This window comes from Bufo bufo, chromosome 3 (genome assembly GCF_905171765.1).
Source record: "Bufo bufo chromosome 3, aBufBuf1.1, whole genome shotgun sequence".
NCBI lineage: Eukaryota > Metazoa > Chordata > Amphibia > Anura > Bufonidae > Bufo > Bufo bufo.
The window spans coordinates 334,836,138-334,859,360 of NC_053391.1; the positions used below are offsets into that span (position 1 = coordinate 334,836,138).

Below are 23,223 nucleotides of genomic sequence, written 5' to 3' on the forward strand. Positions count from 1 at the left end.
TGTGGTCTCCTGATGTTGCTGCTGCTGCTACTGCTATCTCCACACTATGTCACCTTGCCACTCTGTGGTCTCCTCATGCTGCTGCCATATCCACACTATGTCACCTTGCCAATCTGTGGTATCCTGCTGCTGCTGCCATCTCCACATTATATCACCTTGCCACAATATGGTCTCCTCATGCTGCTGCCATCTCCACACTATGTCACCTTGCCACTCTGTGGTATCCTCCTGATGCTGTTACTGTCGCCATCTCCAGACTCGGTCATTTTACAACTCTGTGGCCTCCTGATGCTGCCACAACCTTCAGAATCTGTCATTGTGCCATTCTGTGGCCTCCTCATGCTGCTTCCACCTCACCACTATGACATAGGACCACTCTGTTGACTTCTAATGCTGTTCCCACCCTTCCCACTTCATGACTGGGCCACTATTTTGCTTTTAGGCCTGGCTGACATAATGATTTATTTGACCTTTCTTCTGATCTGTCAGAAGGACAAATGAGACGCACAACGGATACATCTGTGTAGCAGCTGTAAGGCCTGTATGATCCCATCAGAATTGGCTTATGATTTGGTAGCCAAAAGCATAGAAGACATGCAAATATTCCATTCACGTGTCATCTCTGTTTTACATTCATTCCTGTTTTCTTTTTTGGCATTAGAAATACTGATTGATTATTGAGCAAATGCTGACTGAGTGAAGGCATATGCTCCACAGACAGGATCCGTTTTTTGTGGGTTATTGTTCTGATGGATCAGAGGAAGGGCAAATTAATCAGTGACGTTAACACAAACTTACTGATGACACCCTCTCAACTCTGTCCTGGGGGGCTCTACTTGTATATACTGTAGACATCTATGTGGAATCAGCTGGCGACGGTGTAAAAGGAGTGTCTTTCTTCTTGACGCTAACATCGACCTGTAAGGCTGAGTTCATACTTGAGTTATTTGGTCAGTGTTGGCCCTGTGACTACCCAAATAAGTGAAGGGTGCAGTGATTCTAAGAGTGCCGCCTGTCATTTGCTTGTCATACGGACTCACAGTATTGTTTCACTACCACAGCAGACTCCCTATGCGTGTTACTGCAAGGCACAGTGTTCTACACCCCTATAAAGGCTCTCTGCAGCCCGGAAATAGCAATTTTTTACGCGATTCGCTGCCAATAAATTCGGATCTAAACACATTTTTCTGAAAAATTTGGCGAACCAGCCGAATCAAATTTTTTAAAATTTCACTCATCTCTAGCTGTAGTTTCACAACAGCTGCAGTGCCGTAGGTTGCCTATCCCCGTTCTAGATACTTAGAAACTGTTATAGGGAAAAATCTGCAGCACAAAGGACAGTCCACCTGAGAATGAACACACCCTCTGAGCTGTCAGCTTGAAATAAATCTTGAAATAAATCTAGCAGAACATTTGGAGCAACGAATGGGGGAATCTCTATTTCCATGACCAGTACAGGGCTGATTTTAACTTTGTTATAGGTTGTCATTAGTGTTGAGTGAAGTTCTTGAAAATTCGATTCAGCTGCTTTGCCGAATTTTGCAAAAAAAATTGCTGCATGATTAATTAATTTGGCGCAAAGCAAATTTCTTTGTACTGTAAGTACTGGGTGCAATGACAGGGAACGGCGTATGTGCCGTTCCCCATCATTGTACCACTCAGATGCTGTGTTCATCGCTGATTGCAGCATCTGACGTTAATATTAAGGTCTATAATTATTTTTTTATAAATAAAATCATACTTACCTCATAGAAACATAGAAACATAGAATGTGTCGGCAGATAAGAACAATTTGGCCCATCTAGTCTGCCCAATTCATTTGATCACAAAGAGTCCACTGCTGCCATCTTGATTGAAGATCCAGTGTGAAATCTCACGCAGCGCGTGATTATGTCATCTCATTGGCCGGCGTGGTCACTGCGCACGAGATTTTGCGTGGGCTCTTCCATCAAGATGGTGATGGCGGGCTCTTTGCTCTCAAATGGATGAGGTGAGTATCATTTATTTTTTTAACCCATTTCAGAGCAATTCAATTCATTAGTAGTGTTGATCGAGCACCAAAGTGCTCGGGTGCTCTTGTCAAACACATTGGGATGCTTGGTTGCTCTACAGACCACAACGTTCACCAAATGTGCCATCATGGTGAGGATTGTGTTGACCAGACTCTTGGCTACTGAGACTGGACTTGTAGGTGAGGGCCTGCTGCCGCTTTGTTGACTCTAGATAACTTCTAGGCGATCGCACGTCCCCATGACGGGGACGATCCCTTTGAATGTCTACCCTATCAACTTTGGATTAATTTTTTAACAAGGACCATCTGGTATAGCACTGTTTTGCTTGTCCTCTCCACCAAAGGAATGAGAGATGACAAGTTCTCTTTGTTCCAGGGGTTGAGAAGGGTGAACACCAAGTAATCCGTGTTGTCTAAAATGCATATAACGCGCGAGTCGCGGGAAAGGCAAGCCTAACATGAAGTCAGCCATGTGTGCCAAAGTACCAACAGGCAAGACTTCGCTGTCGTCATCAGGAGGATGACTGAACATCTCCTCATCCTCTTCCTCCGCTTCTGCCCACCCACGCTGAACAGATGATATTAAACTTCCATGGGTACTACCCTCTGTAGCGGAGGCAACCGTCTCCTGCTCATCCTCCTCCTTTTTATCATCCAATTCACGCTAAGAAGACGGACGGAGGGTGGTCTGGCTATCACTCTGTGTAATGTCTTCTTCCCCCATTTCCGCCTCTTCCACATGCAAAGCGTCAGCCTTAATTGTGAGCAGCGAGCGTTTGAGTAGACACAGAAGTGGGATGGTTACGCTGATAATAGCGTTATCGCCGCTCACCATCTGTGTTGATTCCTCAAAGTTACTGAAAACCTCACAGAGGTCAGACATCCATGCCCACTCCTCGCTTTTGATTCGCGGAAACTAACTGGAAATGCGACAACCATGTTGCAGCTGGTTTTCCACTACTGCTCTCTGCTGCTCACAAAGCCTGGCCAACATGTGGAACGTCGAGTTCCAGCGTGTGCTCACATCGCACAACAGATGGTGAGCAATTTAAAGCGCTGCTGGAGACAGACCGGCTGAAGCTGTCGATGACTTGCGGAAATATGCACACACGCGGCACACCTTCACCAGTAGCTCAGGCAAATTGGGGCAGGTTTTGAAAAACCACTGAACCACTAAGTTTAAGACGTGGGCCAGGCATGGGATGTGTGTGAGCTTGCCGATCTCCAAAGCCGCCACCAAGTTACGGCCATAATCACACATAAACATGCCTGGTTGTAGGTTGAGTGGCGAGAGCCACTGCTCAGTCTGGTCTCTTATCCCCTGCAACAGCTTTGCACTGGTATGCTGTTTGTCCCCTAAGCATATCAGCTTCAGCACGGCCTGTTGATGCTTCCCTACTGCAGTGCTACACTGTTTCCATCTACCAGCTGATGGCTGACTAATGCTGCACGCTGATAATTCGGAGGTGGAAGTGGAGGAGGAGGCAGAGGAGGAGAAGTGGGGGTTGGAGCCACTAACGTAGGTGCTGGCGAAAACCCTGATGAAATTAGGGCCCACAATCCTCGGTGTCGGTAGCACCTATGCCATACCAGGGTACGACTCGTTCTTGGCCTCATCAATGTTCAACCAGTGTGCTGTAAGTGAAATATAGCGTGCATTCAAATGCCTGGGGTAATGAAATTTGGACGCTGCGCTGGGACAGGGAAGTGGATGTGGTCGCAGATGGTGCTTGCGAATGTCCAGGTGCAGGGTGGGAGGCATCCTCGCCTGTGCCTTCAACAGGCGATTGGCCAGCATGTACCATAGGGGAAGAGGAGGCAGTGGTGTGACCCGCAGACACAGATTGTGGAGCCAGGCGTTCGGCCCACTTATTACGGTGCTTGGATGCCATGTGGCGGATCATGCTGGTGGTGGAAAGGTTGCTAGTGTTCACGCCCCAGCTCATTTTGGTGTGGCACAGGTTGCAAACTACAATTTTTTTGTCGTCCGCACTTTCCACAAAAAAAGCGCCATACAGCAGAACACCTACCCCTTGGCAAGGGAGATTTACGCAAGGGGGTGTTCCGTGGAACAGTTGCAGGCCTGTGTGGTGTGGCCCGCTTTCACCCTTTTGCTACTTCACTGCCTCTTCCAGCCTGTTGCAGTGCTGCAGATCCCTCCCCCTCTGTACTGCTGTCCTCGCTCGGCTTTCCACCTTCCCAGGTTGGGTCAGTGACCTCATCGTCCATCACTCTGATCATCCTCTTGATTTGTTGACCTAACCACAACCTCAGTGATTGACAACTGTGTCTCATCCTCTTCATCAACCTCTTGAGACAGTATTTGCGGTTGACTCATTGGCAACTGTGTCTCATCATCATCCACCTCATTAAACACTAATTGCCGTTCCCCACCGTTATGTTCTTGTGACTGTGAATGCTCAAGAGTTTGGGAATAAGGCCACAAGATCTCATGTCCCTCTTCAAGCGTGCTTGGTGAGAGGGCCAAATCAAGTAATGGCAATGAAAAGATCTCCTTGGAATTTCCGAGTGTGGGGTCACTTGTTTGGCCAGACTCTCCATGGTGGGAGGAAGGTGGATCAGGGTGTGGATTCTGTTGACCAGACTCTTGGCTACTGAGACTGGACTTGGTGGAAGACAAGGTGGTGCTTAACCGACTGGAAGCATTATCTGCTGCAATCCAACTGACCACCTGGTCGCACTGGCCTGACTTCAAGAGTTTTGTCCTACGACGCCCTGAAAACTGGGACATGAAGCTAGGTATCGTGGATGATTGTTTTTCTTGTGCTCTGGCAGAAGGCACAGTTTCAATGTGCCCAGGACCACGGCCTCTGTGTGAACCATCAGCATCACGGCCACTTCTCTGTCCCTTAATGCTCGCCTTCTTCATATTAAATGTTATATGCATGCTTGACACACAAGATGTGGCACAGATGTCACAGTTCACAGCAAGCACAGTATATGGAAAAAGTACGTAAAAGTATGGAAAAAGGAAAATAGATTTCACTTACATTTTTTTCTAGCTCTGGCCCTGACACACAGGAGGTATTGCACAGATGTCACTGCAGACACCCTCTATATAAAGCCAATCACTGTAATGCCAGTAACCAACAAGGCTACGGCATTACAGTGATGGCAGTACTTACCTGCACATTTATTGGCAGCATAGCAGCCGCAAAACGTGCGGGGAGGAGACTCGAGCATGGCGTTTGAGCACATGCGGTACTCGACCGAGTACCGCCATGGGCCGAGCATAGCGATGCTGGAGCCGAACAGCAGTTCGGCCGAGTTTGCTCGCTCAACACTATTCATTACCACAAAAAACAAGGAAATTCGTCTTTGCAGCAAATCACATTTTCCCTGAAATTCAGATCAAAGTCCACTTTGGACATTTCGATTCACTCAACACTAGTTGTCATGTACTAAATGATGTCAGATTTAATTTTTTTACATCAATCAAGACCTTTTTTTATTTTCTCTCTTTTTGTTTTGATTTAAATTGTATTGATTATTGAGAGAATTCAGTAATCTCCTCCTACATTTTGACATTTGTGACTAAGGCTTTTGGTAGTATTAATAAGCAGCTGAATAAAGTGATAAAAATTAAATTTCCAAAATAAATGACCTCAATTATTGAAAGAAAATACTATTTCAAAAAAGCAAAATTTAGAATTAGACTTAGTGTTATTTCTGAACCTGCTCCAGAACTGCCGCAGTAAAATGGCCCAATGACCTGGAACCTCTGAAGCTGCCAATGTATCCACCACTGAGTGTGTATGTGACCTCCTTACTGCAGGAGCAGATGATGAACAGCACTGGAGGCTAGTGGCATCTGGACTCTGAAGAGGTTGTGATTGGAGGTGGAGCTCACTCCACAGATACAACCACAGGCTACGCAGAAAATTTCATGTCTGGAATTCTTCAAGTGAAAAAGAAAGTTCTAAAATACATAGGGTCATAGAAGAATGTCAGAATGTGAAAAAATAGCTGGAGATAAATGATGGGATGGCAATAACGTCTAACAGAAGCAACAATGTTAAAGAAAAGCAGCTCCAAGTATTTCAGGACACTTAAAACAGAATAGAAGATTTAGAAAAAAAAGTTCCATTTAAGTCTTTGAAAATGGAAGGCTGTACACAATGTCCAAATATGTTATTCACAATATTGAAAAAAAAATATATGTGTGTTTTACATTGTTAAGCTAGTTTCAACCATCATTACATTGTGTACTGTATTGTTTTTTGTTTTTGTTTTTTTCTCAATTAAAGGGAATCTTTTGGTATCCTACAGTACTCTGCTTTTGTGATTGAAAGAAAAATAAGTTTGTTCTATAGGCAAATGAGCCACAAAGTGCCCAGGAGAGTTTCCAAAGATCCCCATCCTGCCTCTTCAGAGAGCCCAGAACCTCCTCTGCGTGCTTATACCTCTGTCTCCGCTCCCAGTCTGGGCCTGCACACCACAGCACATAATGTGGAATCGACCTCACTATATGTACTGCACATGCGCAGCTATACTGGCTTCATCAGTATGGGAGAGCTGCGGTCCTGCAGTGACAGAGCTCTTCTAATGAAAGAACATGGGTCACTAGAAGGCAATCTTTCGGTATCTTTAACTACTAAACTAGGATGCAGAAGTTTCAAATGAGTGCACGTGAGCTCTCTCAGTACTCCTAACAAAAGGGCTTATGTGGGAGCGGCAAGAACAAGCAGTGATGCACATGCGCAGTACATACAATGAGGCCGATTCCCACCCCTATGTACTGTGGTGTGCAGCCTCAGGCAGAAACTTGAAAAGCAATGTCTCAGGCAGAGGGGTATTGCTGACAGATTCCCTTTTAAAGGGGTTATGCCATGATTGACATTTAAAAAAAAGAATGAATTAGACGTTATATAGTACATGACAATATCTTTCTAATGAAGCTAGAACCAGCCCTGTACCTCACATGGATCGAGAGATCTCCCCATTCATTGCTCTGCTAGATTTATTTCAGGTTGGCAGTTTAGGAGGTGTGTCCATTCTCAGGGGGCATTCTTTTCTGCTGCAGCTTTTTTATTATTATTGTCATAGATTTTAGCGGGAAATGGTGGCAGTTAAAGTATGAAACTGAGCATGTGCAACCACCACAGTAAGTGGACGTGCACATACTATACAAATTAAACACCAGGGGTTTTGACAATACCTCACAGCTGGAGCACTTTTGTGACACAAAGTAAATTACAACATTACCAAGTTTTTCATGCTGTATTATAGTAAAATAACATTTAAAGCTGAAACAACCTCTTTAAATAAATGTACCAACATGTTTCCTTGAAATTAAGGGTTACTGGCTACATGGCGTTTACAGTGCCATGACTTTGTTTTACTATTGGGTTGTAGATAGATAGATATTAGAATGATAGATCGATAGATAGATAGAATTTAAAATGTTATATAAAAAGATATATATATATATATATAGATAGATATATAGATAGGTAGATACACTGCCTGTCGAAAGAAAAAGTCGCCACCAAAAAAAAAAAAGGTCACACACTCTAATATTTAGTTGGACCGCCTTTAGCTTTGATTACGGCACGCATTCGCTATGGCGTTGTTTTGATAAGCTTCTGCAATGTGACAAGATTTATTTGCATAAATTTTTCACCAAGATCTTGCATTGATGATGGTAGACTCTGACTGCTGCGCAAAGCCTTCTCCAGCACATCCTAAAGATTCTCAATGGGGTTAAGGTCTGGACTCTGTGGTGGCCAATCCATGTGTGAAAATGATGTCTCATGCTCCCTGAATCACTTTTTCACAATTGGAGCCCGATGAATCCTGGCATTGTCATCTTGAAATATGCCCGTGCCATCAGGGAAGAAAAAATCCATTGATGGAATAACCTGGTCATTCAGTATGTTCAGGTAGTCAGCTGACCTCATTCTTGGAGCACATACTATTTCTGAACCTAGACCTGACCAACTGCAGCAACCCCAGATCAGAGCACTGCCCCCATAGGCTTGTACAGTAGGCACTAGCCATGATGGGTGCATCACTTCATCTGCCTCTCTTCTTACCCTGATGTGCCCATCACTCTGGAACAGGGTAAATCTGGACTCATCAGACCACATGACCTTCTTCCATTGCTCCAGAGTCCAATCTTTATGCTCCCTAGCAAATTGAAGCCTTTTTTTCTGGTTTGCCTCACTGATTAGTGGTTTTCTTACGGCTACACAGCTGTTCAGTCCCAATCCCTTGAGTTTCCTTCGCATTGTGCATATGGAAATGCTCTTACGTTCACTATTAAACATAGCCCTGAGTTCTACTGTTGTTTTTCTTCAATTTGATTTCACCAAACGTTTAAGTGATTGCCGATCACAATCATTCAGGATTTTTTTTCCCCACTATCCTTCCAGTTTTTAATAATGCGTTGGACAGTTCTTAACCCAATTTTAGTAGTTTCTGCAATCTCCTTAGATGTTTCCTCTGCTTGATGCATGTCAATGATTTGACCCTTCTCAAACAGACTAACATCTTTTCCACAACCACCAGATGTCTTTCGACATGGTTGTTTAAGAAATGAGACGCAACTCATTGCACCAGTTGGGATTAAATAACTTATTGCCAGCTGAAAGATAATCGCCCATGCAGTAATTATCCAATAGGAGGCTCATAACTATTTGCTTAGTTAAATCCAGGTGGCACACCTGTGCAATATTCATGCTGTCTAATCAGCACCTTGATATGCTACACCTGTGAGGTGGGATGGATTATCTCGGCAAAGGAGAAGTGCTCACTAACACAGATTTAGACAGATTTGTGAACAATATCTGAGAGTAATGGGTCTTTTGTGTATGTAAAAAATGTTTCAGATCTTTGAGTTCAGCTCATGCAAAATGGGAGCAAAACCGAAAGTGTTGCGTTAAAATTTTTGCTCAGTGTAGATTGATAATAATTAGAATGATATATAGATAGATAAATAGTAATTAGAATGATAGTAATTAGAAAGACAAATAGATAGATATAAGAATGAACAATGGAGGAGGAAGAGAGACTCTCCATACTACTGGGGGAAGAGGAGAACACAGCGGCCACAGCAGCACAATATATTACTGCCTTCCATAGCCCGAGAGGAGCCTGATCTAACATGGACTCCTATACCCCCACCCTGTATATGTCCCCATCCCCCAACCCTACCCAATTATTTCCCACTTGCTTTGGCAATGCTAAAATGTATTTAGTCCTGCCAATAAAGCTTATTTGATATGATTTTATTTGATAGATGGTTATTAAATATATAGATAGATGATAGATAGATATTACATAAAAGATAGACAGATAGATATGTATATAAAAGAATGAACAAACGAATGATAGATAGTTAGATAGATTTTAAATAGATAGATAGATAGTTAGATAGATAGATAGATAAATATAATATAGATAGAGATTAGAATGATAGATAGTAATAAGATAGACAAATAGATAGATATAAGAATGAACAATAGATAGATAGTTATTAAATATATAGATATATGATAGATAGATAGATAGATAGATAGATAGATAGATAGATAGATATTACATAAAAGATAGACAGATAGATATGCATATAAAAGAATGAACAAACAAATGATAGATAGATAGATAGATAGATAGATAGATAGATAGATATGAGATAGATAATAGATAGTAACTAGAAAAGCTACAATTTCTGGGGAAATTGTGTGAAGTGTTCTTGCATTTCTGGGGGGTGACCTGGTGGTCCAGGGGGGGTGACCTGGTGGTTCGGGGGGGGGTGACCTGGTGGTTTGGGGGGGGGGTCACCTGGTAGTTCGGTGGGGGGGTCACCTGGGGTCTAAGTTAAATGGCTGAAATTTGATTGGCTATTTTAGGCTCCGCCCACTTTTTAAAATTTTAATCCCAGTCACCCATTGACCAACTGTTCCAAGTTTAGTGACTTTGCCATTGACCCTCTAAGAGCAGCGGCAGTATGAGTGACAAACGTTTGAATTTTTCTAATACAACTCTATGGGAGAAAAAAAGAGGTTTTCGGGGGCCCGCCCCAGGGGCCCGGAGGGTGGGATCGGTTAACAAAGCACAAGCAAGATACTCGGGTATGTGCCGACCAAGAGTGCAAAGTTCGGTATTTATACTCCTAAATCTGTGGGAGGAGTAGCAATTTGAACATCTCATTATAGTCAATGGGGAGAATTTGATTGGTTCTGTGTGGCCCCGCCCACATTTTAGGGTCTCCGAAATGTTCTAACAAATTGCACGTTGACCCCATGACTAAGTGACCCAAGTTTGGTGACTTTAATTTTAAATCTGTGCGACTGGGAGCGATTTGAAAATTTTCCCTGTCAAAGTCAATGGGAAAAACTTGGATTTTGGGGGCCCGTCCCAGGGGCCCGGAGGGTGGGATCGGTTAACAAAGCACAAGTAAGGTACTAGGGTGGGTGCCAACCAAGTCTGCAAAGTTTGGAATTTGTACTCCTAAAAATGTGGGAGGAGTAGCAATTTGAACGTCTCATTACAGTCAATGGGGAGATTTTGATTGGTTCTGTGTGGCCCCGCCCACTTTTAGGGGTCCCCGAAATGTGCCAAAAAAAATTCGGGTTGATCCCATGACTAAGTGACCCAAGTTTGGTGACTTTAGCGTCAAAGCCTGGCGAGTGGGAGTGATTTGAAAATGTATCCTGTCAAAGTCTATGGGAAAAAAAGGGGGCTTCCGGGGCCCGCCACGGGGGCCCCGGGGGTGGGATCGCTCCACAAAGTAATAGCAATCCGATCGAGAACAATCTGCACGTTTTGGTAAATTTTTGTCTATGTAGTGTAAAAACTGTGGGAGGAGTTAGGGTGGCAAATTTGCCTATAATAATAATATATATGTGAGATAACATTAAGTGGTCTTGCTATGCAAGAACACTTAATTAGGATGATAGAAAGATAGATAGATAGATAGATAGATAGATACAAAACAATTCTGCTTTGTATGGCCTCAGAGCATTTAGTAGTGCAAAGCCAATAATTCCTAATATTTACGGGGACATTAACATAATCATATTAATGCCTGTTCTCAAAAGCTCCCTCTATCTTCCTGTAATAAGCAGAAAATAAATAAAATCGATATCAAATAAACCTCAGTGTCTACTTTCCTTTATGATTCTCACAGGACTCGCAGAAAATAACACTAAACTGTATAATCCGTCTGTAATACAATGTAATGAATATGTGCCCCCTTCTAGACTAAACACTGAAGATGAGAAGTAATGAAATGTATACAGTATAAGAAAGAAACCATAGTTAACACAGAATTATACCCCTAGGACTGTTACAAACCAGTGGGTGTGAACCCACTGTGCCACATGTCCCAACTCCTCTAAGGGCGTTGTCTAAGTGAACCCCTCGATCTTCACAGTACCCCTGATGGTGGGGATAGACTTTCCGAAGGGGAACACCAGATCACTACCTCTTGAGTTAGACACACCAGGAGGTTCCAGAGGTACAGGCGTTGTCAGCAGGCTGAGTCGTTACCAGGAGCAACAGTGCAAGACCGAAGGATGAGGCAGAGGCGAAATCAGACAGGGCAGGCGGCACAGGTATAGGTCAGGCAATCCGAGTCGGCAACAGGAGAGTCAGGGCAAGCAGACAGGGATCAAACGGGTAGCAGAATCCAGGAACACAAGTACGAGTCAGGAACACAGGAACACAAGCGGATATCAGGAACCTTAGCAGGGCACAAGGACCTTGACACTGAGGTACCTGGGAAGGGGGCTGAGCCACTTATATATGTGCAGAAGGGCTAGGATTGGTTAGTGAGGTCACTTGACCTAACTCTTAAAGCCCAGGAAGTGACGCGTGCCGTCCTTAAGGAAGTGCTGCAGGGAACAAGCAGCAAGCATGCTGTGGCCAGGACTGAGAGGAAACTGTGGAGCGGATCCCAGAACAACAGTACCTACATAGACAAAGCCCAGGACTGCAGAGGTGAATGGGAAGCACTGGCCGCAGATCACTGCTGAACACGGCGACAGGGACCGCGGCGGTAAGCAGGAGAACAGCAGCCGCTGTTACAAGGACACTATTAAAATATGAGAATTGCCCCCTTCATTACATGGTTGTTCTAGCTTTCCCAGACAAAAAGCTAGATGATAGATAGATAGATAGATAGATAGATAGATAGATAGATAGATAGATAGATAGATAGATAGAACATACATAGATAGATAGATAGATAGATAGATAGATAGATGATAGATAGATAGATAGATAGATAGATAGAACATACATAGATAGATAGATAGATATTAGATAGATGATAGATAGATAGATAGATAGATAGATAGATAGATAGATAGATAGATAGATAGATAGATAGATAGATAGATAGATAGAGATTGGATAGTCAGATATTAGATAGATGATAGATAGATAGATAGATAGATAGATAGATAGATAGATAGATAGATAGATAGATAGATAGATAGATAGATAGATAGATAGATAGATAGAGATTGGATAGTCAGATATTAGATAGATATTTAGATAGAGCTATCCGTGAATTGATAGAAGATTTTGAACCTTTTTTATTGCATGATAAATAATCACATCCAGATTTAATGCACGTTCCCATCATATTACTTTATAAAACATTTGTCAAAGCATTTGTCACAGGGGAGTACACGTCTACAGACATGCAATTAGTTGTCCTACATCTTTATTCTAGACAGATCTGTGAGGTTTTTTATGGTTTGCAAAAGTAAAGAATTTTTATTATATATTTTGTAATACAGGCTTTATTCATGGAAGCCTTGCTAGTTAGGGTCCATAGGAAAGAATATAGACAACCTATGATATGTATTGGAAAATTAAATTTATACATAAAATGGAAAAATCTTTGTAAATGATTCTCATGCAAGTCAAATGATACAAGTAGGTGTAAATTTTGACTGCTTCAAAGAATAATGCATCACAAGCTGCTGTGGTGACCTAAGGTTGAGGTCATTTTTGGATCTACTGTTATATTCCACTTTACATATCTGTCATCTTTAACCTCTTAGCTACCAGCCTGTTTTGGGCCTTAATGACCAAGTGTTTTTCTTCCTTTTTTCATCGTCACGTTCCAAGAGCTATAACTTTTAAATTGTTCCATCTATATAGCTTTATGAGGGCTTGTTTTTTGCGGGACAAGTTGTAGTTTTTAAAAGGCACCATTTTGGGGTACACATATCTTTCTGATGAACTTTTATTAACTCTTTCTGGGACGGTGATGGAAAAAACTGCAATACTGCTACTGCATTTTTACATTATAAATTTTATGGCGTTCATTTCTCTGTATAAATAACATAATGTCTTTATTCTCTTGGTCAGTACGATTACAGTGATACCAAATACATATAGTTTTTTCATTTTTTTTCATTTTTTTACGGCGTTCACTGTAGGGGATAACTTATATGATATTTACGTAGTCTGGGTCGTTACAGACGTGGCAATACCAAACATATGGGGAAGATTTTTTATTTGCAATTTTTTTAATGGGATTTTTTTAATTGAATAAATGATATTTTTTTTTTTTTACTTTTCTTACCACTTAATAGTCCCACAAGGGGACTATAACAGACAGCTTTTTAATTGCTTTTAAAAGGCAACGTCTATCCCTATAGTGCATTGCATTTTAATGACAATGCTATTCTAACATTGACCAGCAGGCTGCCCCAGAGAGGCGCAGGCTGCGCCAGAGAGGCACATCCTGCTGGAAATTACTGAAGGCTGGTCTGGGGCCTACATCAGACCCCAGGCAGCCTTCACACACATCGTCACCCGCAATCGCATTTGTGGGGTGCCGATGGGAGACAGAGAGAGTATGCTCCCTCTTTCAGCACTTTTCATGCGGTGGGCGCCATTGCCCGTGGAATGTAAAGTGTTAAACAGCCTGGTTCGGCACTCCTGCTAGTCTGGGCTGTTAGAGAAGGGCCATGGCTCTCATGTGAGAACCGGGTCCCCGCTTCCCACTGCGCAGGGGACCTGTGCAGCCCTTAGACTGGGCCGCCGTAAATAAGCGGTGGCCCAACCTAAGGTCCCTTAGTGACCACCGTAAAAACACGTATGGGTGGTCACTAATGGATTAAGTCATTTACTGCAGGCTAGTGCTCTGACTCTGTTGTCCGTACCGTCATTATTCCATCCAGAAGACCAGTCTCCGGCTTTGGTGGGGCTTGTAGACGTTCCATTGACCACTTATCTACTATGGTGCTGACATAAGGGTTATCCACATTCAGAATCCGGAAACCAGTTAAATTTACTCCAGAGTAACGATATGGTTCAAGGTCCAGTGCGTAGAGGTCCTGTTCGGGAGCATAAAAAAACATTGTTAAAAACATACCATTCATCATGTTTTTGTATGATGTTTCCTAACAGTTGATATATGAAAAGCTAGTCATTTTGACAGAGGCCGAACAAATTTTTTATATGGCAAAAGCATTTAAATGAAAATTTAATATTGTGCACAAATTGAGCTACAGACGCCTAGAAATGGAGCTGGATATTAAATATACATATATGAATTTGAATATATGTGCAACCACAATATCAGTATTTCACTACTAGCAGTTATTTATATACACACATGGACAGAATACTTGGTACCATTCCGTTAAAGAAAGAAAAACATGCAATAGTCAGTGAAATAACTTGAAACTGAGAACTGTAATAGTAAATAAAGATTTACTTAAAATAAACTAATGAAAATCAGACATTGTTTTTGAATTGTGGTTAAACATAATAAAAATAAAAAAAATGAAACTGGACAAATATGATTGAAAATAATTTCACCATATGTTAAACTAAGGTGTGTCCTGTAATTGGTATCACAGGAGTCTTTAAACTTGTAATCTCTCAGTCTGCCTATATACAGTAAGGGATGAAAAGTAGTCACCATGCCGTTTGGTATCATGTTGTGTACCACAGTGAACTTGGGCCAAAGAAATCTAAGAAAATTATAGACAAACATGTTAAAGGTAAAGACCATCTTCAAATAGTTTGATGTTACTACCATTGCAAATATTTTTTAGAAGCTTTAGGTCTACGGGGCTGTAGTCAATCTAACCTGGACATCGCCGCAAGAGGAAAATTGATGACAAATTGAAGAGACAGATAAGACCAATAGTAACCAAAGAGCCCAGAACAACTGCCAAAGAGATTAGAGGTCACCTCCAATGTCAATATACTTCAGTGTCAGATCACACCAACTGTCGCTGTCTTAGCCAAAGTGAACTTAATGGAAGACTACAGAGGAAGAAACCACTGTTGATAGCAAACCATAAAAAAGCAAGACTGAAATTTGCCAAAATGCATATTGAAAAGCCACAAAGCTTCTGGAAAATGCTCTTTGGGCAGATGAGACAAAATTGAAGCTTTTTGGCAAGTCACATCAGTGCTATGCTCACAGACTCAAAAATGAAGCATACAAGCAAAAGAACATTGTACCTACTATGAAACATTGAAGAGGCCTGGTTATGTTTTGGGGCTGCTGAAGACTATCAAGGTATTCTGGAGAGAAATATGCTGACCAGTGTCAGAAAGCTTGGTCTCAGTCACATATCATGGGTCTTCCAACAGGATAATGACCCAAAACACAGCCAAAAACATCCAAGAATGGCTAACAGCAAAGCATTGGACTATTCTGAAGTTGCCTTCTATGAGCCCTGATCTAAATCCTATTGTCGTGTATGGGGAGGGGGCTAGTCTGCACTGGGTTCATGCAGTGAGCGGGTGGACACAAGGCACAATTCACAACCCAGTTGAGGATACAAAGTATTTTTTATTTTTTTATTAGCAAAGACGACGCGTTTCGGGGTACGCAGACCCCTTTATCAAGTCTGTATCCTTGTCACCGTAGGCTAATTGGAGGTCACTTTTGTTGGAGATCCCTTATTTGGGGGGTGTATGGCGGTCCGCACTGCTTGGTGATGCGGCCGGTGAGTGTCCTCCAGTGGTAGCGCTTCTGCACTGGCTACACGTGCAGAAGCGCTACCACTGGAGGACACTCACCGGCCGCATCACCAAGCAGTGCGGACCGCCATACACCCCCCAAATAAGGGATCTCCAACAAAAGTGACCTCCAATTAGCCTACGGTGACAAGGATACAGACTTGATAAAGGGGTCTGCGTACCCCGAAACGCGTCGTCTTTGCTAATCAAAAAATAAAAAATACTTTGTATCCTCAACTGGGTTGTGAATTGTGCCTTGTGTCCACCCGCTCACTGCATGAACCCAGTGCAGACGAGCACCCTCCCCATACACCACAATTCGCACCAAAGTGGCGGCTTGGCTCCCGCCCATGGTCAACTTGGACGTTAATCGGCTGCACCAACCCACATCACCCCACGATTTCACCTCCACCAGAACTGTACTACCAAAAGTACAACCTAACCAAGGTGAGTAGCAACCACTCACCCTGGCTAGGAACCAATAACAACATTTCTTGTCAACCACCACCTATGCGCGCCTTCTCCCCTTTTCTCTTTGGCCATTTAATCACTAAATCCTATTGAACATCTGTGAAACAAGCAGTCTGGTGAAGGTACCTTTCAAGCCTAAGACAATTGAATCACTTTGTTCATGAGTAGAGTTGAACGGACACCTGGATGTTTGGGTTCGAGAGGTTCGGCGGTATACAACAGCAAAGCTCCTGCTTAAGTCCTTGAGGTGCCGACATCTAAAGGCAGCCCCCTGGACCCCCGCTGAGTGGATTTATGCGTTATTGACATCACACAGTCCGGACTCTAGGACCCAACATACTTATCTGCTCTTCAAGGAGCCGCGTGGATCACGTGGTGTGCCGCCAGGTCACGTGGGATGCCGCGTATGAGACCTTGAGACCACATGGGATGCCGATGTAAGTCCAAGTGGTGGAACAAGGACACCTTCTTATCTTCATCCAGCCGAAGAAGAGGGGTAACGTACTCTGCCCCACGGGGCTGAATCTATCTAAACATTGTCTATACGCCATACACGGCGATTAAGAACGGTCCTACATTCGGACAAATATTATTGTATACCTCCTTAGGATATTATAGCTGGACTCGGACTGCCCACATCGGGATCGGGTCCACAGCCTGCATCTGCGGTCATATTGTGCATTTGCACCATACAGGTTTTAGGTTCTATTGGGTGCATGTTCAACTTTTTTATGTATGTATAGTTTTATGTCAGATTTTTATGTATATTAAATAAGGTTATTGACACCTATATTGATGTTTCCAGGTAATTGAGTGCCCTCCAACAATCTATACAATATGCTGACCAGTGTCAGAAAGTTTGGTCTCAGTCACAGATCATGGGTCCTCCAACAAGATAATGACCCAAAACACAGCCAAAAACATCCAAGAATGGCTAACAGCAAAGCATTGGACTATTCTGAAGTTGCCTTCTATGAGCCCTGATCTAAATCCTATTGAACATCTGTGAAACAAGCAGTCTGGAGAAGGTACCTTTCAAGCCTAAGACAATTGAATCACTTTGTTCATGAGTAGAGTTGAGCGGACACCTGGATGTTTGGGTTCGAGGGGTTCGGCCGAACTTTACAAAAAAGTTTGAGTTCGGGACCCGAACTTCACCCGAACTTGACCCTGAACCCGAACCTCATTGAAGTCAACGGGGCCCCGAACTTTGGAGTACTAAAATGGCTCTAAAAAAGTAATGGAAAGGGCTAGAGGGCTGCAAATGGCAGCAAAATGTGGATAAGAGCATGGCAAGTGCTCTGCAAACAAATTTGGATAGGGAAATGACTTAAAATAACATAAAATACATAAAAATAAAAAATAATTATCTTGATTTAGTAGGATGAGGTCCATACGGAGTAGGAGGTTGAGGAGGCGGTGGATGTGGCGGTGTAGGTGGAAGCGGCGATGGAGGAGGTAGCCAACACTGGTTTTTGGTTAAAACTATTATTTTTTTGTTTAAATTAGGGTACACCCCAAAACATTGGGAAATATAACCTGTGATAACCCTCTCCAGCCGTGCTAAACAAACGTTCAGACAATACACTGGCTGCAGGGCAGGCCAGCACCTCCAAGGCATAAAGGGCAAGCTCAGGCCACGTGCCCAATTTGGAGACCCAGAAGTTGAAGGGGGCAGACCCATCAGTCAGTATGTGTAGGCGTGTGCACACTTACTGCTCCACCATGTCGCACGTCCCCTTGATGTCCACGATCCAATTGGATATCTGCTCTATCAACTTTCGATGTTCTTTTCTGCATCTACCATATTGATCACGGTTAGCAGAGAATCAGGGTTCCACGCCGGAGAGGGAGCATGGGAAAGGGATACCACATCCAAGGGAGGTCAATGGCTGCAATGTGATCAAGCTGAAATGTGGGACAAGTTATTAAAGCAGAAGGATCGATTGAAAGGGCCAATTAAAGACAAATTTTAGAAATTTAAGTCCCTGTCACCTATGCAGAGCAGTGGTTTTTCATCAGCAAAAATGGGTTAATGTCACCCACCAATGGAACAGACGATTTTTAAAAATTTCGGGCCCTGTCAACTATGCAGAGCAGGGGTTTATTCACGAGAAAACTGTGTTCATGTTACCCACCAATTGAACCGGCGATTTTACAAAAGTTAGGTCCCTGTCACCTATGCAGAGCAGGGGTTTGTATACGGCAAAATTGGTAAAATGTCACCTGACAATGTAACAGACGATTTTTTTAAATTTAGGTCCATGTCACCTATGCAGAGCAGGGGTTTATTCACGGCAAAAATGGTAAAATATCACCCAAGAATGTAACAGACGAATTAATGAAATGTATTTCCTTGACCACTAGGTAGAGCAGGGGTATATCACAGTGAAAAATTGGTGAATGTCACCCCTGCTATGTAACAGAGAAATTTGTGAAATTTATTAACCTGTCTACTAGGTAGAGCAGGGGTATATCGCAGCCAAAAATTTGAGTTTCACCCGACAATGTAACAGACAAATTTGTGAAATTTATTAACCTGTCCACTAGGTAGAGCAGGGGTATATCACAGCCAAAAATTGGTGAATTTCATCCGACAATGTAACAGACAAATTAGTGAAATTTATTAACCTGTCCACTAGGTAGAGCATTGGTATATCATAGCCAAAAATTTGTAAATTTCACCCGACAATGTAACAGAAAAATTAGTGAAATTTATTAACCTGTCTACTAGGTATAGCAGGGGTATATCACAGCCAAAAATTGGTGAATTTCACCCAACAATGTAACAGACAAATTTGTGAAATTTATTAACCTGTCTACTAGGTATAGCAGGGGTATATCACAGCCAACAATTGGTGAATTTCACCGACAATGTAACAGACAAATTTGTGAAATTTATTAACCTGTCTACTAGGTAGAGCAGGGGTATATCACAGCCAAAAATTTTAAATATGTAACCCAACAATATATCAGACAAATTAGTGAAATGTCTTAAAATATAATAAAATATGTAAAAAATATAAAACATTATCTTGATCTATGAGGTGGAGGTCCATATGGAGTAGGAGGTTGAGGAGTCGGTGAACGTAGCGGGGTAGGTGGAAGCGGCAGTGGAGGAGGACGAGATAGCCAACACAGTTTTCATTTATTTTATTTTATTTTTTTAAATTAGAGTACACCCCAAAAGAGTGGAAAATATAAAAAATACAACAATAAGGAATTGTGCTGTAGTATAACAATGGCTGGGTAAGGCCGGTATACATGTTTATTCTGCACAAGGTATGGTCAAGTCCTGTAGGATCCATGCCTGGTTCATTTTAATGAACGTGAGCTTGTCCACCTTGGCTGTGGACAGGCGGCTGCGCTTGTCTGTGATAACGCCCCATGTTATGCAAAACACCCATTCAGACAATACACTGGCTGCAGGGCAGGCCAGCACCTCCAAGGCGTAAATGGCAAGCTCAGGCTATGTGGCCAATTTGGAGACCCAGAAGTTGAAGGGGGCAGACTCATCAGTCAGTACGTGTAGGCGTGTGCACACATACTGCTCCACCATGTTGCTGAAATGCTGCCTCCTGCTAAGACGTTCCATATCAGCTAGTGGTGCTGGTTGTTGTGGCGTGCTGACAAAGCTTTTCCACATTTCGGCCATGCTAACCCTGCCCTCTGAGGTGCTGGTGGTGCCCCAGCTGCATTGGCAACCTCTTCTTCCTCCTCTGCCTTCGCCTTGTGCTTCCACTGTGCCCACGCTGTCAGGTGGGAATGCCACCAGCAGCGTGTCTATCAGCATGCGCTTGTACTCGCGCATCTTACGATCACGCTCCAGTGATGGAAATAAGGACGGTATGTTGTCCTTGTAATGGGAATCCAGCAGCGTGGCCACCAAGTAATCAGCACAAGTTAGAATGTGGACAACTCGGCGGTCGTTGCGGAGACACTGCATCATGTAATCGCTCATGTGTGCCAGGCTTCCCAGAGGCAACAAAAAGCTGTCCTCTGTGGGAGGTGTATCGTCTGTCTGTTTCCTTTGTATCCCCCCAGCCTCGCACCAATGATGGCCATGAGCTGGTTTGGGTGCCACCCTGCTGTGAACACGGTTCATCCTCCTCCTCCTCAATCTCCTCCTCCTCAATCTCCTCCTCCTCATCCTCCACCTCATCCTCCACCTCGTCATCCTCCAGAACTGTGCCCTGGCTGGACAATTGTATACCTGGCATTTGTGGGTGCCGGAACCCACCCTCGGAGCCATTTGGGAATGACTGGTTTGAAACCCTATGAAATTATCCCTCTTCCTCCTCCTCCTCCTGTGGCACATCCTCTTCCATCATCGCCCAAAGCGTTTTTTAAAGGATGCATAGAAGTGGGATAATAATGCTGAGAACGGGGCGTCATCGGCACTGGCCATGTTGGTGGAGTACTCGAAACAGAGCAACAAGGCACACAGGTCTCGCATTGAGGCCCAGTCATTGGTGTTGAAGTGGTGCTGTTCCGCAGAGCGACTCACCCCTGTGTGCTGCAGCTGAAACTCCACTATCGCCTGCTGCTGCTCGCACAGTCTGGCCAGCATGTGCAAGGTGGAAGTCCACCTTATGGGCATGTCGCATATAAGACGGTAAGCAGGAAGGCCGAAGTTACACTGCAGCGCTGACATGCGAGCAGCAACAGGGTGAGAACGCCGAAAGCACTTTCTGCAGCAGCTCTATCATATCGGGGTAATTTTTAAGGAACCTCTACACCACCAAATTCAGCACATGTGCCAGGCAAGTGATGTGCGTCAAACAGGCTAGGCCCAGAGCTGCTACAAGATTTTGCCTATTATCGCACACCACCAGGCCGGGCTTGAGGCTCACTGGCACCAACCACTCATCGGTCTGTTGTTCCATGCCCGTCCACAGCTTCTGTGGGGTTTTTCCCCCAAATAGATACGTTTTAAAACTGCCTGCTGTCGTTTACCCCTGGCTGTGCTGAAGTTGGTGGTAAAGGAGTTACGCTGACCGGATGAGGAGGCGGTAGAGGATGAGGAAGTGGAGTAGGAGAAGGAAGCAACAGGAGGCAAACTGAAGCGCCCTGCAATCCTCGGACAAGCGCCAAACTGCTATCAGTTCAAGCCGCCACTGCATTTACCCAGTGTGCTGTTAGGTTGATATAACGTCCCTGACCGTGCTTACTGGTCTACGTATACGTAGTTAGGTGGACCTTGCCACAGATGGCGTTGCTCAGTGCACACTTGATTTTATCCCCCACTTGGTTGTGCAGGGAAGGGATGGCTCACCTGGAAAAGTAGTGGTGGCTGGGCACGACGTACTCCACCAGACGGAATGACAGCATTTCAAAGGCCAGTAATTTTGAAATGCTGGCATTCAGGGTGGGTAGGGGGTTACTTCCTCTTCCACTACAGTGTTTGGGAGATGGAGAGCTGATCGCTTCCGTAGGACATTGTGGAGATGCTTGGTGACCCAGGTGGTAGCGTTGCTGGCAGATCCTCTGTTTGCGGGGTGATAGGTGCCACTGTCACTCCAGAGGTGGATGAAGAGGCCGAGACTGCAGCAGTAGAGGAAGATGTTTCACTTGTGCTTGTAGCTTACACAGATCGACCACATCCTCTCCCTGCAACAGGAGCTCCAGCAGCACCACGACCGGGGCCACACGACCGGGGCCACGTCCCTTATTTGACGCTCTCCTTATTCTTTGTGTTCACCCACCAAACTAACAGATGTTTTTTGTCAGGTGACAATGTAACCGCTAATAGTCAACAATTAAGTTCACTGAGAGTAAGGCAATGCCGTTATGAAAAGGAAAAATGTCTTGAGGTCACACAACAGTAAACATAAACCCAGAACATAACAGCAGTATTTAAAGTTTGTATTTGACTGTCACAAATGCAACAAAGGCCGCAAATGTATTATCTTGCCCAAAATGGGTGTTTTTTTTAAAACAAGAATGTAACAGCAGTATCTAACACTTGTATTGGAATGTGACAAATGCAGTAAAGGTCCCAGATGTAGGCTATTGCAAAAAATAGGTGTTTTTTTAAACCCAGAATATAATTGCAGTATTTCAAGCTTGTATTTCACTGTCACAAATGCAACAAAGGCCACAAATGTATTATCGTGCCCAAAATGGGTGTTTTAAGAATACCAGAATATAACAGCGGTATATCACACTTGTATTGGACTGTCAGAAATGCAGCAAAGGCCACAAATTTATTATAATTGCCCAAAATGGGTGTTTTCTTTTATACCAGAATATAACAGGACTATCTAATGCTTGGATTTCACTGTGACAAATGCAGCAAAGGCCCCAGATGTAGGGTCTTGCAAAACCCATAATATAATTGCAGTATTTCAAGCTTGTATTTCACTGTGACAAATGCAGCAAAGGCCCCAGATTTACAGTCGTGGCCAAAAGTGTTGAGAATAACACAAATATTAGTTTTCACAGAGTTTTCTGCTAAACTGCTTTTAGATCTTTGTTTCAATTGTTTCTGTGATGTAGTGAAATATAATTACACACACTTCATATGTTTTAAAGGCTTTTATCGACAATTACATGACATTTATGCAAAGAGTCAGTATTTGCAGTGTTGGCCCTTCTTTTTCAGGACCTCTGCAATTCGACTGGGCATGCTCTCAATCAACTTCTGGGCCAATTCCTGACTGATAGAAACCCATTCTTTCATAATCATTTCTTGGAGTTTGTCAGAATTAGTGGGTTTTTGTTTGTCCAACCGCCTCTTGAGGATTGACCACAAGTTCTCAATGCGATTAAGA

General features: G+C 43.4%; 1 protein-coding gene across 1 annotated transcript in view; it reads right to left on the bottom strand.

Annotated features, from left to right (window-relative positions):
* GRIK3 (glutamate ionotropic receptor kainate type subunit 3) overlaps positions 1 to 23,223 on the bottom strand; it is a 759,616-nt gene that overhangs the window by 336,808 nt on the left and 399,585 nt on the right. The window contains exon 6 of the mRNA XM_040424423.1: positions 14,161 to 14,334. Coding sequence (XP_040280357.1) covers positions 14,161 to 14,334 — 174 coding nt within the window. The remainder of the gene's footprint in view (positions 1 to 14,160; positions 14,335 to 23,223) is intronic.